The sequence below is a fragment of the Onychostoma macrolepis genome, chromosome 12 (assembly GCF_012432095.1).
Source record: "Onychostoma macrolepis isolate SWU-2019 chromosome 12, ASM1243209v1, whole genome shotgun sequence".
Taxonomy (NCBI): domain Eukaryota; kingdom Metazoa; phylum Chordata; class Actinopteri; order Cypriniformes; family Cyprinidae; genus Onychostoma; species Onychostoma macrolepis.
This window is the reverse complement of record NC_081166.1, coordinates 12,714,459-12,730,744: the sequence shown is the minus strand read 5'-3', so window position 1 is coordinate 12,730,744 and position 16,286 is coordinate 12,714,459. Positions and strand designations below refer to the sequence as shown.

Genomic DNA, 16,286 nt, shown 5'->3' with positions numbered 1-16,286 from the left:
CTTCCTCTGACGTGTGTTGGGGGCGTGTACGAATCTAGCGATGTAAACAAGAACGCAAAAGACAAGTCTGACAGTGTTGCCACCACCACGGGCATTTACAGCTTCACATCCCCGCATCAAACGCAGTAGTCGACTCTGGCTAACAGCCATGAACCTCCCCGTCACTGTCAAAGTGAACTTTAGGGGCAACGTGAAGAAATTTCCAGTCTTGGACACGAACAAAGCACAGTGGGAGACTGTGGAGGCCTGGGTAAGGAGTCATTAAGCCTTGCTGGGTGGCGTTTATGTGGGGACGTTTACATTTCTTGGTCCTGGAAGGCCGTAGCCGAGGCCTACATAAACAAACCTTAACCGGGGAGTATAAGACGTTTAACCTTCAGTCAAAACATTTAATCCTATTATATAGCAGATATGTCTTAACATATATCACAGTTGGGTCATTTAAACAAACCCTAGTGATATAAATTGCAACAATATCTGTCATTTGTACTTGACCTTTCTGTTCGGCCATAAATCAGATGACAGCTTGTAAATAAAGAGTAACGTTGGAGAATATCGATTTTCTCTCTGATCTGCTTGTAACTCTTCGATGTCTTTAACATAGTCTGCAGTTCCTATGGTGTTTGTTTACATTGTTACCTGACTTAGTGCCTTTTTTATAACTTCTAGATTAAAACTACATTCGGCTTGAGCCATTTTCAAGTGAAATATTTTGACGAGGACAACGAGGAGGTAAATAATAATAATTTAATAACGAGTTTATATCATTTTGAATATATCTGTGATTGTATAGTTTTACATTGATAGATTGTATTTTGTAAAGTATGAGTTTGACAACAGTCGGTTGAGTATTTATTGTTATAAATAAAAAAACAATTATAATAAAATTTGGTAAATATAAATTTCAAAAGTACTTCTATTGATATTGTCGTCTTATATTTACAGGTGTGCATAAACAGTCAAGGTATGTAATGCATTCAGTCATCAAATATGTTATCTGTCATGTTCAAATATTGATATCATAATTAATATAAAATATTATTGTTTATATTATTTATTATTTTATGTTATTATTATCACAGATGAATATACAGAAGCTCTAAAGGTAAGAACACCAATCTTTTTTTTTTTTTTTTTTATCTTTTGTGTGATGCACAAGCCAAAGCTGAGGTATGCTGTAATCATTATAATTAAAAATAAATAAATAAATACATAAATAAAATCCCTAGGCTTTTAACACAATGTTGTCACGATAAATTTGTTTCATTTAGAGTTCATTTAAACAGGCCAACCAGCTACACATGAATGTTTATAAGATGAAGGGTCAGGCAGAGGGTGGTGCAGTGAAGGCAGAGCTGAAAGAACTAAAGATAGATCCTAGACCAGCTCCGCCGTATCGAGCAAGGGTCAAGATGGCAGACAAGGAGACCCAGGTGACCCCCGAGCGGGACTCGGTAAGCAGTTTGCAGTCTTGTAATTAAACTACTACAGTATATGCTATCTTTATAGTGTTAGCTGTTGATTAGTTCATGCATATCTTGTTAAACAAGATGTTGTGAATATTAATAGACATGCCTTATTGCGGGTTGAGATAATTTCAGACCAAGAAAACTGTTGTTTTTTCTTAAACAGGCTGTGGCCAAAGAAAACAAAGTGATGAAAACCGAGGAGGAAGCAGTACCAACGTGGTTCAAATCCTACATGGACAGGGTACTGTGTTATAAAAATATTATTTTGCTTTGGATTTTTGCATATAATAGTGAAATCACACCTGAGAAAACATGAGAAACTAGTATCTCATAATAAGCACATTACTTTCTGTTGAATCTGGTCCAAACTGTTACAAAATTGTTCTCAATCTTCTTTGCAGTTCAAAGATCAAGTGGTAAGGGAGGTGGTGGACAGGATGTGTAGTGAGTTTTCTGGTCAGTGTTGCACACACAGAGCCTTGGATCCACCTGCAGAGGAGCCAAGCACCTCTGGCACTCAGAAAGCTACGAGCTCCACCACGCTAAGGGCCTCTAGCTCAACTCCAAATTGCAGTAGTTGCAAAGGACCAGCCACTGGAGGAGGATATCAGTGCAGGTGAGAATGTCCTAAAACTTGTCTTACAAATGATACTCTTTAAAAATATTTAATAAGCAGACACTATTTGAAAAAAACTTAATTACAGGATGTCAAAAGTAAAGCTCAATATGAAATATTTTCCTTCTTCTGTGTGCAGTGTTTGTCCATCTTGCATCTTATGTGAGCCATGTAGTCATAAACACGATCCCAGCCACAACCTAAAGAGAACAAGGACTCCTCTGTCTGTCCCTGAACGTGGAGTTACTCCGGAACCCAGGCAAGCCAAAATAAACACTTGTTGTGTTCAGCACGATGCTGTGTATTTTTTTTAGAGCAGTTCAAATCTGAAATTTTAGGAAACAAATCTGGTTCTGGGCTCAACTCTAGAATTGATTCCTCACTGTTGTTTGGGAAGAACACATTCACCTAATCTGAACTGAAAAAGGCTATTAAAGAGGAGTCAGTTCCTATCGATTTGTAATTGAATTTTGAGAAATGATTCCAGCCCTAGTATCTTCATGGTGTTAAGAGATATAATTATACTTGCCAATTGAATTAGTTTAATTTTGGCTCATTCTCAGGTTTCTGAGGCGGGGTGACAGGACGGTGCGAAAGGCGGAGAGACAGCGGCTGAAAGCTGAGCGGAGGCAGCTGAAGGCCGAGGTGAAGGAGATCAAGAAGAAGCTGCGGCTGGAGAAGAGAGGTCTGCTGTGGAGTGGAGCCTCCAATGGGACCAGCAGCTCGGGCCTTGCCCCCGCTCCCGGCACATCTCTAGGCCCAGGACCAGCCCCAGTTCCGGCCCTGTGCCCAGACCCTCAAACATCCAGTCCAGAGTAAGGGCCACACTGAGAGGGGTCAGGGCTGGGTTGACCTCCCTACCCAGCCCAGAACAATCATTATCAAGATTATCACATTGTCTGTTATAGTTGAGTTATCGCTGGCAAGTGGATGGAACTACCTCAAAATGCACCCGCTGCCTTTATGTATTACGTCCTTTTTGTACTTTTTTTGATATGAGCTTCAAGGAAAAGACAGACGCTGAAACAAAGCTGTTCTGATGATCCTCTGTGCACTCAAACCAGGGGTCCCAAGGTCTCCTGCTCCACCTTGGTGCCCACAATGACTGCCTTGTTTCTGGATGAGAATCTACCAGATGGCACTTGTCTGGAGCCAGGCACCAAGTTCATCAAGTACTGGAAGATGAGGAACACTGGCAACATCAGCTGGACTTCGGATACCAAGGTACTTTTTGAAACTCACCATAGCTTGAAAAGAATGTGTCTCCACACATGTTGTGGGCTGCGTTTGCATGTGTGTTGTGTCTTTTGTAGTTGAAATTTATGTGGGGCAACCTGACCCTGGGTTCACGGGAGCAAAAAGAAGTCGCAGTGCCCTTTCTGCAGCCGGGTCAGGTCGGTGTGGTGAGCGTGGCGTTTGTGGCGCCCCTGCTGGAGGGCACCTACACGTCTCACTGGCGCCTGGCACACTGCGGGGTGCAGTTTGGGCCTAGAGTGTGGTGTAGCATTGTGGTGGTGCCAAGTGCTGAACAGAAACCCACCCATTTCAGCAAATCACTGGTGAGTCAACCTTAAACCACAGTACCTTAATGTTTTCAAATATTGCCATTTTAAGGGTTAACGGGTTAATAATACAACAGTATGTAGTTCCTGAGATCAAAAACTTTAATATATTCTCTCATAGAGAACCGATATTTGTCTAATGAGGAAAGATGGCATGTTCTGGTCAGGCACCAGAGATTGTGAAGCCTCCACCAGCTCCCGGAGAGAATACTACATCCCCTCAGTGGACTTATTGACGGCACAGGTAGTGCGTTGTCGGACACAAAAACACCACCTTATGTTTGTTCAATGATGTGTGCTTAACTAATGTCCAAAGTCTTGCTGTTTTCCAGGATCTGTTGTCCTTTGAGTTGCTGGATATAAACATTGTGCAAGAATTAGAGAAAGTCCCAGCCAACACTCCAGCTGGTAAGGCCTCATTCTGGTCACAATTATGTAATATTTCCTCAGGGTCTGCTCCTCAATGTCATGTGCATAATTAGTCTGGCCTCATTTTTAGAGTAATTGTGTAATTTCCTCAGATATGACCCCCTGTGTATCTCCACTTCCTCATCATGGACCCTTGTTTGGAAAGCATGGAACGGGGTTAAGCAAAGTCGAGGCTGGACATTCAGGCAGGAAAAAAAGTCAAGGTTAGAGCATCTTATGTAAAATTTGAATTACTGATTTGTAGTAGCATCTAACAACCCATATAGATTATATCTAAATAATGTCTAAATGGCAAGATAGTTCCTGTAAAGCCGCACTAAAGTTACTCGTTTATTATTCATAAACTTGGAAATCAGTATTTGACGTATACACAGTTTAAAAGTTTGTGTCAGTGAGATTTGAATGCTTCTGAAAGAAGTCTCTTAAGCCCATAATGTCTGCAATTACTTAATAAAAAAAAACAGTAATATTGTGAAATTTTACCCCTCACTCACTTTTGTATTAAAAATTCACAGAGTAGTACAAACAATGTACCAGGAGGATAAATGACCTCTAATTAGTTTTTACAATTTACAACCAGTTTTAAAATGATCTGTTTATGAATCAAAGCCTTTGTGATTGAATCATGGACAGGTTATTGATACTGATGTGGCTTGTTCTCTATTAGCGTTGCAGCCTCAGAGACAGAATGAACTTCTGGATGTTCCCGGCAATGAGGAAGGAGATGAAGACATTAGTGGGACCCAGTTTGTGTGCGAGACTGTGATTCGCTCTCTCACTCTTGAGGAGGAACCAGAGCGCAAGCCTCAACGCAGGACTCGGCCCAACATGAGGAGGCATGACGGTGAGCTTCCGTCTGCTGTATTAGTTTTTGTTTATTTATCCAAGAGATATTTCAGATGCCACTATCATTTTGCTAATTTAGCTTCAAATTATTTTACAGTTCATGATGCTGCTCGCTTTCAAGAGAGATCATTACTGGTGAAGAACGACAAACCTTTGGCAATCATAAACAGGCCCGAGGCTCCAGTCCCTGGGCCCAAGCCATTTATAACAGAGGAACCTGCCATGCCAGGTGTGCATGTTTTTCCTTTGTTGTTTGTTTTGGGTTTTCTTTTAATGTCACTGTCGCTTAGACATATTGAAAGTGCAACAGTTACTATGAAATCACTGTACCCTTCTGCTTGGGCTTGCTAATAGTAAACATGCCTTTTCTGCTTGAGCTGTTCCTTCTTTCAATTTACTCTTGGTTATTTTCACAGTCTTTTCAGAAGCATTGATTGGCTCAAATGAAAACCTCTATACCGACCCAGCTGCACAGGACGAGAATGAAGAGGAAGTGGAACAAAAGGGACATGAAAATGATCAAGAAAAAGAGGAAGAAGCAGGAGAGTGGGATGAGGTGAGCAGCCAGGTGTCCTCTGCCTCATCAGAGGACTACATTGTCATCCTGCCTGACTGCTTCGATACTTCCAGGCCCCTGGGAGAATCGATGTATAGCTCAGCAATGTCCCAGCCTGCAGTCCCTCTTGCCAACGAGCCAGAGGTACAGCAAATCCAGAGTATGGTCAAAGGAGAAAACGAGGAGCCCATCCCTGTTCCAGCTCTTCAAAACAGCCTGAACCGGATGCTCTGCACCTCTCAGATACTGGACACTCCTCCTCTAATTCCAGAGATGGTACTTCCAGCCATAGCTCTTTTGCCACCCCCATCTCTTCGAACCCACAGGTTAAAAAATATTCAGAGAATCCACAAAATATTTTTTAACTAAATAACAATCTAGAGTGAATGCAATATATTATTATACACCGACTTTCATTTGTTTTAATCACTTCATGATTCTTTTGCAGATCAGTGAGATCTCATGATCTTGAGTCAGGACCAGGGGCCTCTGAAGGCAACACCTCATGTCAACCTGACGATGACTCAAGTGGTAAGTTCTCGACTGAATGCAACTGTTAACATCATGCAATGTTATAATTTTGGCTGAAAATGTTTATTTTTAAATAAATAATTAATTAAATAAATATAAACATGCATTCTAATTACTTTTAGTTTATTTGTTTTTATTTTAAAAAAATTTGGTTGTGTGTGAAATTATTGTTTTGGAAGTAGTGTCAAGCATTTTTAGGTTTAAAAGTTTTTAAAGTGTGAAGAGGTATGAAGAATTTACCAAGAAATAAATACAATTTAAACATATATTCAAAGAGATGTAAAAATTATTAATTATTAAATATTTAATATCATTATAGACAGGCATATATTTCTTTTGTTTTGTACCCTGTTTTATTCAAATAGTCAGTAAGACTGTGTTTGACATGTTGTTTAAATGTTGTGTAGTTAAACTAGTTATGCAGCTTTGAGACATTTAAAAAAAAAAAAAAGTGACAGAATTGCGTATCTGTTCTTTGCCCTAGGTTGCAGATCAATTCATTTAGAGGCCCCTGTTAGTGCCTTTGAGGCCTGCGGCTCCCAGGATCTCAGGTAAAACAACACAGTGAGGTCATCCTTTTGAGCTATTGTTCTGCTTTCATGCATTTCAGGCATCACATTATAATATTTAGGTCAGGATGCATATATTTCAGGAAGGTGAGAAAGATCAGGTTTTAAATATCTACTTAAATGTAGTTTTTTAATGCACCTTTTTCTCAAGCTGAAAGCTTGAATACAGCAGAAGAGGAAGTAGCTCTGCAGACAATATTTCCTGTGGTTGACCACAGCTGTTTTCGTTGTCATAGTATGGTTAACATAATGCCTTTTTTAATTTTTTTTTAAATATAAAAAATATCTTTAAATACACACATAATTTAGCAGTTAGGTCGAGTTATGGATCTTCACTTAGCGGTTTCTCTTCGAGTTTTGCTTCATGACGGTTTCATAAATGTTCTAGATTTCATGAATGTCTCTAGTCCTTCTGTTATTTTGGCACGCTACTATTATGACACAACCTTTTGTTCCTGTTTTTACTCTTCTGCAGGGCACGTCACGGTGGTCTGACAGAGGGGCTGGTGAAGGGAGCTCTCTCTGTGGCTGCCTCTGCTTATAAAGCACTCTTTACAGGCCAGAGCACACCTGCACAGGTGAGATATTTTTCCTCCTCAGTGCACGACACACTAGACCAGAACATCCACCATATAGTGACTTTCTTTTTATTACACTATTGGGGTCGGCAAGATGTTTCTGAAACAAGTCTTTTATGCTCACCAAGACTTCATTTGATCAAAAATGAATTAAAAACAGTAATATTGTGAAATATAACTACATTTATTCCTGTGAATTTTCAGCAGCCATTACTCCAGTTTTCAGTGTCACATGATCCTTCAGAAATCATTCTAATATGCTGATTTGGTGCTCAAGCAACATTTCTTATCAAAGTTGAAAAGTCGTGATGCTTAAAATATTTAGGGAAACCATGTTTTTATTTTCAGGATTCTTTGATGAATAAAAAAAAAGTGGCACAGAACAGCATTTATTTGCAACAGAAATATTTTGTAACATTGTAAATGTCGTCTTTTTCACTTTTGATCAATTTAATGCATCCTTGCTAAATAAAAGTATTAATTTCTTTCAGAAAAATCTTACTGACCCCAAACTTTTGAACAGTAGTATACTATTTCAAGTATACAAAACAACTGTATGCGGAAAGTTAGTCCTGTGTTTCAGATACTTAATCATGGTAGTTGCACCATGCGTTGGGTACTCCAGTCTGGATTTTCTGCATTCTTTGTCATCTCAAAATCCTAGACTTGGCATATGAGTGACCTTTAACATACTAACTTTCAGCGGCCTGCTGTTGACCCAGCCTGCGAGGATGCCTCCATGATGGCTGTGCTGCAGGAGATGGGTTTCAGTAACCAGCCGCTCAATCAAAGGTTGCTGAGGAAGCATCACTACAATTTGCTTGATGTGGTCAACGAGCTGGTGCAGTTGACCGACAGCGAATGGCACATCTCAAGACATTAGGAAAGCACCGAGCAACCTCAATAAAGTGTAAGAATTGTAAATGATTTCATCGTGTTGCAGCATTCTGTCAGAACAGGAGTGTGGTGATGATGAAATGATCTCTGATGTTGTTTAGTTAGACGCAGTGCTTCCTAAACCTGTCCTGGAGGACCCCCTGCCCTGCGCATTTTGTATGTCTCCCTAATCTAACACACCTGATTCCACTCATCAGCTCGTTAGTAGAGACTGCAAGCACTAAATTGGGGGTGTCTGATTAATGAGACATACAAAATGTGCAGGGCGGGGGGTCCTCCAGGACAGGTTTGGGAAGCACTGTGTTAGAGAAATAGTTTGGACTCTCGAAAAAGAGAAATATATCGCTATAACTGACCATGGCTGCAATGATGCAATTACTTGATTGTAAAATTTTAGTTTCAAGTTTATATAGGACATTATGAATGGGGAAACAACATAAGGTTTATTAGGCAGTCTTAATGCTTTCTTTATTCAGTGTGTGTGCCCTACTAACACGTGTAGACTGTTGTTAGCTAGGCTTCAGGTATCTTTTGTACTGCTTGATTAGATAAGTGGATAAATTTGAGATAATGCCCAGAGGGTTTTGGTTTGTTTGAGCACTTTTGCCTCTCAGAGGAAAGATCTAAATAGAAAAGCCTGTACTGATTTTGTTATTTGTCACAGTGACCTCTATATTTATATATCTTATTTTAAATGACACTAATTCATATGTCACACTAAGGTGTTGGGCTGCCAAACCTATAGGAATGTGCAATTTGTGTTTTAGTCATGCTTAACACAACCAGTGATTGAGTGGTCAAGAGTTTTTGCTAGGCACCAATTTTGGACATCTTTGTCATCTTCATGTGCAATGTATTACTATGAACCGAAGGCTTATCAACATGGCTTTTTGTGTCCAACACAGTGAATAAAAAAAACAAAACATTCCACTGTCATTTCTCTGTTTTTTGAGTTATTTGCATTGCATAAGCATGAATCTTCATGCTACTGTAAAAATCACCTCAATCAGCAAAACCTTTGGTTAATGTACAAGCATCTGATTTGCTGAAACAACGGAATGTTCTAAAGGTTAAAATAGTTACTCCTGTAGTCAGCTTCCTCCTATGAGACAGGAACTGAGCACAGATTCCCCAACCCCCAATATTTTGTTTTTGCCATTTCTGTTGATTGTAAAATGATAGCCAAAAAATCTGAATGGATTCTGTAACAGAATACTCTGTTGTATATTGTATGTTGTACTGGAAGAAGACACTCTAATAGGAGTCTTTTAGGATTTTTTGTCTAGAAAATTTTGTCTAGGTTTGTCTAATTAAATTTCACTTCTCTTTTAATATTTTTTTCCTTCACACAACACATTTAGAAAACCGCTACAAAGGCTTGACACTAATTCCAATACAATGTATGCAATTCCCTGCAAAATGCAAAGTCTCTAACGATTGTCCATAAACACGCAGTATCGATTATGAGCAGCAGATGGCGACACCAAACAGCTGAAGAGAATCAAAGAGGGAAGTAGCTGCGCACTCCAGAGTTCATACACAAGTCTGGAAGGAAAGCTGCGCGTGCTGTCTTCCATAACTCACGAAACAAATGATAACATTAGTCTGCGGGAAAGAGTAAATCGAGATATCAAACAAGAATGTTTCGATGAATTCACGGTACGTTAGGAGGAAAAGTGCTTTGTGGAGATCTGATAAACGCATTTAGTAACGTTATGACACGAGAAGGAAAGTGGCATTAATTCGCCCAGTCTTTTGTGATTTAAAACAGCCAAACCAGTCTGACTTTGTGAGTACACTTGTATCTCTCTTAAAATGGTGTTAGTTTGACATATTATGACTTTGTTTTAAACGCATAAATGTTGCCTATCTAGACGCGTTACAAATGCTTTCACTTAATCAGTTGTTTTGCAGTTTCGCAGCTTGACGAAATAACTTGTCTAACTGTAAATAAGTGTATAATTTCATCACCTTTAATTATCATAGTCGTTATTGTTTGTAACGTTGGGTTATATACAATATATAAAAATTCTAAATGTTTGCGCTAATGTCACGGAAACTGCCATTTAAGGTCTTTGATCAAATTATGAAACTTTGATTCATAACGATCTTTGGAGTTTTATTGTTGTGGAGCTTTATTGTTCATTTGGGGCCGTTTTACTGTAGTTTTACAGTGTGACCTACAATGGATGTTCTGGAGACAGTTTGGTTAATTACTGTAATGTATAACTAGAACAATACAATCGCTTTCACCCTAACCTTGAGTGAAAGATTTTCTTTGCAATTGCGTACCTACAACAACAGACAAACCTTAGTGAAGCTCTGTTTATCGGAGAGGTCTTTAGTTTTGACCCTTCATCTTCTGGAAATACAGAACTATGTCCCAGAATAAAAATGGAGAGAATCGGAGGCTTTCCAAATGGTTGGACTATGGCAGCATCAATGGAGAAGGACAGACGGATCCATGTCCTACCTGCCAGGGCACAGGACGCATCCCGAGAGGCAAGTTTCAGGAATTCTGTTGGCATTAAGCAACTGCATTTACTCATTTTCTTGTTATTGGTTGCAAATAACATTTCTTTTGAAGTTTGGGCTTTTAAACACACTCGCCCTTATTCTGTCCATCTTATCTTGACATCCTCAGGTCAGGAAAACCAACTTGTGGCAGTCATTTCTTGCAGCGACCAAAGGCTGAAACCTCACCACACGTCAGTATCACTATGACAAGTAGTTCTGTAATTTTCAGTTTCAGGGATTAATGAAATGTGCTGCGTAATCTCTGTTTTCTCAAAATATGATGTACAACATGGTTTTATGTTCCACAGGAAACTGTATGTGTTTATATCAGTGGGGCTTTGCCTCTTGATCTGCTCCCTGATCCTGTTTTTCCTCTTCCCACGGAGTATGGATATATCATCTGTAGAACTAAAGTCATCTATGGTCTATTTCACTCCAGATGCAGTAAAAATGGTGATCACGGTAAGTGAGTATAAAGGACACACTAAAATTTGTCTGATGAATTGCAGTGTATTTATTTTTGTATAAAATTTGTAATCCTCTCTCCATATTATCCATTCTTCAGCACGAAATGAACCTTACCAACCACAATTTTGTCAGTATCACAGCTCAGAATCTTAGTGTGCAATCATTCTTTTTCGAGACGGTGATAGGCAGCAACAAGTTGCCCAATGTCACCATACTGCCTCCTCGATCACAGAAAACGGTAAAACTTTTGCAAACTTGTATAACATAAAGCATTTTTCTATTTTCTCAGATGCGTAACACAAGGCATCTAAAATCTAGGAAGAAAATTTTCTCTAATGTTTCTAATCCTGACAATCAAAACAAATCTAAAATAAAGATGTCATTCATCTTTCAGATTAAAGTTATAGCTGACATTGTTATTGATGACTCTGGCCTTAAGTAAGTCATATTTCAATCAATATCTATGTCTTATCAATAAAGTCTGTTAATCATGATGTACTGTTTTCCATTATAATCCCAATGTATATGACATGTGAACTCTCAAATACACACAATATACTTAAAAACTTTCTTTAATGTCTGTTCCTTTCACAGTAATTACTGCAAGTCAAGTTCCCTTCAGATTCACACCTTATTCTTGCACTTGCAGTAAGTATTCATCTTTATCTTATCAAAGTATGCAGCTTTATTTTAAGATTTCTGTTAGCATGCTATTTGACTGAATCACTGAACACTGGTCATCATTTGTTGACGTCTTGTATCTAATGCTATTCACTATTAGCATTTATTCAACAAAAGACTTGTATTTCAATCCACATGTAATGTTAAATCATGTTTGACAAAACTGTCAACAGTCACCGATATTGTACATTGGCATATAGAGGGGCTGGACAAAATAAAACAGTTCTACAGCTAAACAGTCTATACTCCATGTAAAGTTAAATATTTAAATAGATAATATCTAGTCACTAGATCTGTTGAATCTTACTGATACATTATAGGAACAGGTTAAACAAGTTTACATTTAGCCACTGCAGTCTGTCTAAAGAAATATGCAGGAATGTTCATCTTGGCATGACACCTGCTTGTAATCATGACTGACATACAATTAGCTTGTGCTTGTCAGTGTTGGATCTCAAGCAGGGGGCTGAAGACCACTAGGGGGCCTCAGCAGCCTAGAAATTTGCTGAGGCTGTTTTACAGTTTTTTTACAATCGCTAGGACACATCTCTCAATACTAAAGTCACTTTTTCAAAACTCTTCACACAGTGAGCACAACAGCAGTCTGTGTGAGCTAAACTGTGGATCATTTTTCATTGCTTTGGCACAACATGCATTCATTGACTACTTCTTTCAAATTCCATGAATTCTTTTCTCATTTCGACACAACAACTGTCAAAACTCTGTGTACCTACAGCCCAGTTTGCACACGTTTACATACTCTTTTCAAAATTGTTAAACTTTATTATGTTATCAAAACAATAACATAATACAAAACTGAATAAAACAGCAATTTTCTGCATTTCTACAATAATATTTTAATACAGTAAAATATATTTAGAAAATGAAATGCTATCAAAACCGTTGGACCAACTACAGGTGATTCCTTTTGTAGCTGAAGACCTACATGAGTTACTCCTTTACATAATTTCATTATCATCTATAAAAAGTATTTGCATTGTGATGTAAACATGGACCAAGCCGGACACAGAGAAGTGGCTGAAAGAGCAAGAGGGCGACGTATGCGTGGTGGAAGAAGAATAAGAGGACGATCAAGAGCTGTAGTCTCAGATGAGGTCAGGGCAACTATAACTGATCATGTAATAAATCATGGTCTTTCAGTGAGAGCGGCTGGTCTGCGAGTGCATTGAGTTGATTAGGATTCCTACAATACAATATATACAAATGTATATACAAATTCTTGCATTTTGGAATAACTTATATATAAAATATATATATTGAAACATATAGCATCATGTCTAATTCATTCCTGTAACATATATGTTGCTGTAAAAAGTAGTCCTAAGCAGGTGTCCTTCTTTTACAGAAGAAAACATTGTTTAATGTCACCTGTTGTTAGTGTTTTTTAGGTCTTACTTTTATAGATGACCAAGTGTGTTTGTTAACTGACAACACTTGCTAGTGTTATGAAAGAATAAGCTGGTCTGAGACATGTATGAAGTGTTTTGATAGTTGTTGTGCATTTTGAATGTGGAATGAACTGCTGTGCCAAGCTGAAAGTTGGTTAGGAGAAGTGTGTGAAGAGTTTTGAAAAAGTGACTTTAATATTGAGAAATGTGTCCTAGCGATTGTAAAAAACTGTAAACCTCACAAGCCCAAGTTATTGTATTCATGTACCATGGAATGTTCTCTAGAGATCAGTTTTTGTTTCAAGGAGCTGCCTAAGCTGAAATAATGAGGTTTTTGTAAAAATCCTTACAAATTAAATTTGTCATAGGTCATGACACAAAAATGATCACTGTGGTTAAACCAAGTTAGATGTTTTTTTTTTTTTTTCCTGACTGTCATGTGAACTTTATGCACTTTGGTCTATATTGAAATTTTTATAGGTTATAAAGTGCATGACATAAACCAATACATGTCCATTGTAAATATATAAATGTTCAAGTTGGGGTCAGTTTAAAGCCACTCCTGTCCATTTTATTTATGTGATGGCAAAAGCTGAAATTTCAGCAGCCATTACTCCGGTCTTCAGTGCCACATGATCCTTCAGAAATAATTCTAATATGCTAATTTGATGCTTATATTTTGATTAAAGTAAAATTGTTTGTGTTCTTCACAGACTGACTATCAAAGTCTCCTACCTGTCCCATTCAGAGCAGATGTCTACAGATGCCTATGAGTATATTGACTGTGGAGTGAATTCAACTATGCCTCATCATTTTCCTCTGCTTTGAGACAAAACCATTGCCAATGTATGGCCATGAATGCTGATGTTATAAAAATCAGAATAGGCTGCTTTCAAAAAATGCAATTTTATGTTATAATTTACTACAGTTCATTTAAATGGTTTTTGACTATAATGATAGTAACATATGACACAATGTAAATATCACTGGAACAATGAATGCGTGTTGTTAATGTAGACCACTTTCCTTGTTTTGTTGATTTGTTAGTGTTTACATGATATAAATGTTTTTTTAAAATTTGCACCACACGAAATTGCACATTAAATGACCTGCATTTTATTTGTTGAGAATTCTTGAGCAAATCCAACCAGAACTGTTAGACACCCGGTTCCGTTTTAATTAGGATTATTAAACCCAACAATAAAGTCTAGTTTTCGATGAAATACACCTTGATATTGGAGTTGGTGCTATCCAGTAGTCTGGCCTTCATCTTCACCATTGCTGGGAATACTGCAGAGACTAGAGCAAACGAAGCACAGATGTAGATTCTGCTTTTTCTGGATCGTCTCCACATTATAAGCTCTTTAATTATTCACTGTGATATTATACATCGCCATATAGTACACTCTAAAAAATGCTGGGTAAAATATGGACGAACCCAGCGGTTGGGTTAAACATTTAACCCAACTCTTGGTTGAAAACAACCCAGCAAGTGTTCTGTCCAATATTTACCCAGCACTGGGTTGTATTTAACCCAGCATTTTTTAGAGTGTAAATATTTAAATAGACAATGCCCACCACTGGAATTGTTGAATCTCACTGATACATTATAGAAACGGCTTAAACATGTTTAAATTTAGCCACTGCAATCTCTCTAAAAAATTATGAAGTGATGTACTTACTGTGTATCTTTTGTTCATCTTGGCATGACACTTGCAATTGCATTGCTTGTCAGCCTCTAAAGAACACAAATAATATGTTTACACTGATTAGGATTCCATATTTTGTTGTTAATTTAGTTTTTTAATCATTCAAATTCAGTCACCTCTGAAGTGGTGACTATGTTCTCAATGATATGCAATGACCTGTTATTTTGAGCAGCTTTACCTGGAGGGTCCTCACTGGACCCTGCAGGTTCACAGGGTGGCATAGGTGCCGTAGACACTTCTTTCTTTTTATCTTGGTTGCCTTCCTAAAATATCCATGTTAAAAATATTAAACATATTACAACTATATGTATACATATTTATATTTATATATATATATATATATATATATATATATATATACAATTAGGATTTTTAACATGGGCACCTGCATAACTCTAGCAGATAATCTGCGGTCCAGCACCTGCTGACGGCGACGGGCCTCCCAGTGCATGGCTGACATGTTACACCACCAGCTGGCCTGTAAGAGAGACCAAGTCAATGTGAAGTAACCTGAGACCATTTCCTGATTAATGAAATTCAAACCCAGATGCTGAGATGTTTCCTTTGTCATGACACTCATAAAGAAATAAACTGAACTGATTTCTTAGCTGCTGATAAATGTTGACATTACAGGTCAGAAATGACATAGGCAGTAGCCTATAAGCAATAAGGTAAACAAACCATAATGTAACATTGCAGTTTTAGAATAGTAGTGTGACATAAGTCTTGTTGTCCTGTGCCATTCATCTAGTGCAAGCCTGATACCGTTACAACACATGAATGTAACAGGCAAAGTAAAAGCATGCAACAGTTTGTCCTAATTTAAGACAAACTACACTAAATAATATAAGTTCTTAACAAAATGCCAAGAAAAGCTCATTTGCAGAGCAGTGGACACAATTTACCAAGTTCTGATGTTCTGCAGATCCACACCGAGCTCTGCGTCCTCTTTTGGTTTCCAAGCAACGCTCAGAGATCGCTCACAACGTGCTGACGTAACACAGTCCCTCTGTAGCGCACGTTACGTCATTTCATTGTTTATTATTAGTATTTTAAATGATAAGCATTCATTAAAACACTCTTAAAATTAACAGAGTTGATTGAAAAGTCTGTAATACCTCGTAACTTACATTTAGTTCACAGCCTTTTGTCAAATTCTTTGAAAATAACGTTACTTAAAAAACGCGCTCTGCAAGCACAGACAAAAAGATACAATATCTCCGATTTGGTAGTGTTCAAAGATATTTTTTGTGCTGTCTAAATCCATAAAAAAGTTTTTTTTGTTTGTTTGTTTTTTTACTTCTGTAACACTTTCTGACACACACACACACACACACACACAAAACTAACTTTTTGTATTCTATTTGTTTTCTTTTTATTTATTATACAAATAACAAATGCAAAAAGGCCTCTAACACTAGCTTGCTCTATTCTTTTCCTATTCTATCT

The 16,286-nt window shown here is 37.9% G+C and overlaps 3 protein-coding genes across 5 annotated transcripts in view; 2 read left to right on the top strand and 1 right to left on the bottom strand.

The window, feature by feature from the left end:
• Positions 1-14: 14 nt before the first annotated feature.
• On the top strand, positions 15-8,989 carry nbr1a (NBR1 autophagy cargo receptor a). 2 transcript variants are annotated; one of them, XM_058793228.1, is made up of 21 exons: positions 15-250; positions 670-732; positions 946-964; positions 1,083-1,105; positions 1,287-1,454; positions 1,633-1,710; positions 1,871-2,085; positions 2,225-2,344; positions 2,649-2,900; positions 3,150-3,309; positions 3,399-3,644; positions 3,769-3,891; positions 3,980-4,055; positions 4,169-4,279; positions 4,744-4,920; positions 5,020-5,151; positions 5,339-5,804; positions 5,927-6,009; positions 6,494-6,560; positions 7,054-7,156; positions 7,860-8,989. In XM_058793228.1, the coding sequence occupies exons 1-21, from the start codon at positions 149-151 to the stop codon at positions 8,037-8,039; spliced, it is 2,964 nt and encodes a 987-aa protein (XP_058649211.1). In that variant the 5' UTR covers positions 15-148; the 3' UTR covers positions 8,040-8,989. The 2 variants fall into 2 exon arrangements, with proteins under 2 accessions (XP_058649211.1, XP_058649210.1); XM_058793227.1 differs by having other exon boundaries at positions 1,272-1,454.
• Positions 8,990-9,551: 562 nt separating this feature from the next.
• tmem106a (transmembrane protein 106A) lies at positions 9,552-14,131 on the top strand. Of its 2 annotated transcripts, none has more exons than XM_058793205.1 (8): positions 9,552-9,712; positions 10,428-10,555; positions 10,698-10,761; positions 10,879-11,032; positions 11,136-11,276; positions 11,433-11,476; positions 11,633-11,686; positions 13,842-14,131. In XM_058793205.1, the coding sequence occupies exons 1-8, from the start codon at positions 9,702-9,704 to the stop codon at positions 13,954-13,956; spliced, it is 711 nt and encodes a 236-aa protein (XP_058649188.1). In that variant the 5' UTR covers positions 9,552-9,701; the 3' UTR covers positions 13,957-14,131. The 2 variants fall into 2 exon arrangements, with proteins under 2 accessions (XP_058649188.1, XP_058649189.1); XM_058793206.1 differs by having other exon boundaries at positions 9,553-9,842.
• A 158-nt stretch (positions 14,132-14,289) lies between these two features.
• The window catches only part of LOC131550797 (uncharacterized), a 117,542-nt gene continuing 115,545 nt past the window's right edge, over positions 14,290-16,286 (bottom strand). Inside the window, exons 4-7 of the mRNA XM_058793207.1 lie at positions 15,223-15,315; positions 14,994-15,100; positions 14,811-14,866; positions 14,290-14,427 (exon numbers count right to left, since the gene is read on the bottom strand). Of these exons, the coding sequence (XP_058649190.1) occupies positions 14,401-14,427; positions 14,811-14,866; positions 14,994-15,100; positions 15,223-15,315 (283 nt within the window). The 3' untranslated portion in view covers positions 14,290-14,400. The remainder of the gene's footprint in view (positions 14,428-14,810; positions 14,867-14,993; positions 15,101-15,222; positions 15,316-16,286) is intronic.

Excerpts from the sequence above, each read along its gene's own strand:
- nbr1a (XM_058793227.1), top strand. The coding sequence starts at position 149 with ATGAACCTCCCCGTCACTGTCAAAGTGAACTTTAGGGGCAACGTGAAG. Across the intron at positions 1,711-1,870 it reads TCAAATCCTACATGGACAGG|TTCAAAGATCAAGTGGTAAG; the intron begins GTACTGTGTTAT and ends TCTTCTTTGCAG. Across the intron at positions 3,645-3,768 it reads CCCATTTCAGCAAATCACTG|AGAACCGATATTTGTCTAAT; the intron begins GTGAGTCAACCT and ends ATTCTCTCATAG.
- tmem106a (XM_058793205.1), top strand. Across the intron at positions 11,033-11,135 it reads CAGTAAAAATGGTGATCACG|CACGAAATGAACCTTACCAA; the intron begins GTAAGTGAGTAT and ends TCCATTCTTCAG. Across the intron at positions 11,477-11,632 it reads ATTGATGACTCTGGCCTTAA|TAATTACTGCAAGTCAAGTT; the intron begins GTAAGTCATATT and ends TTCCTTTCACAG.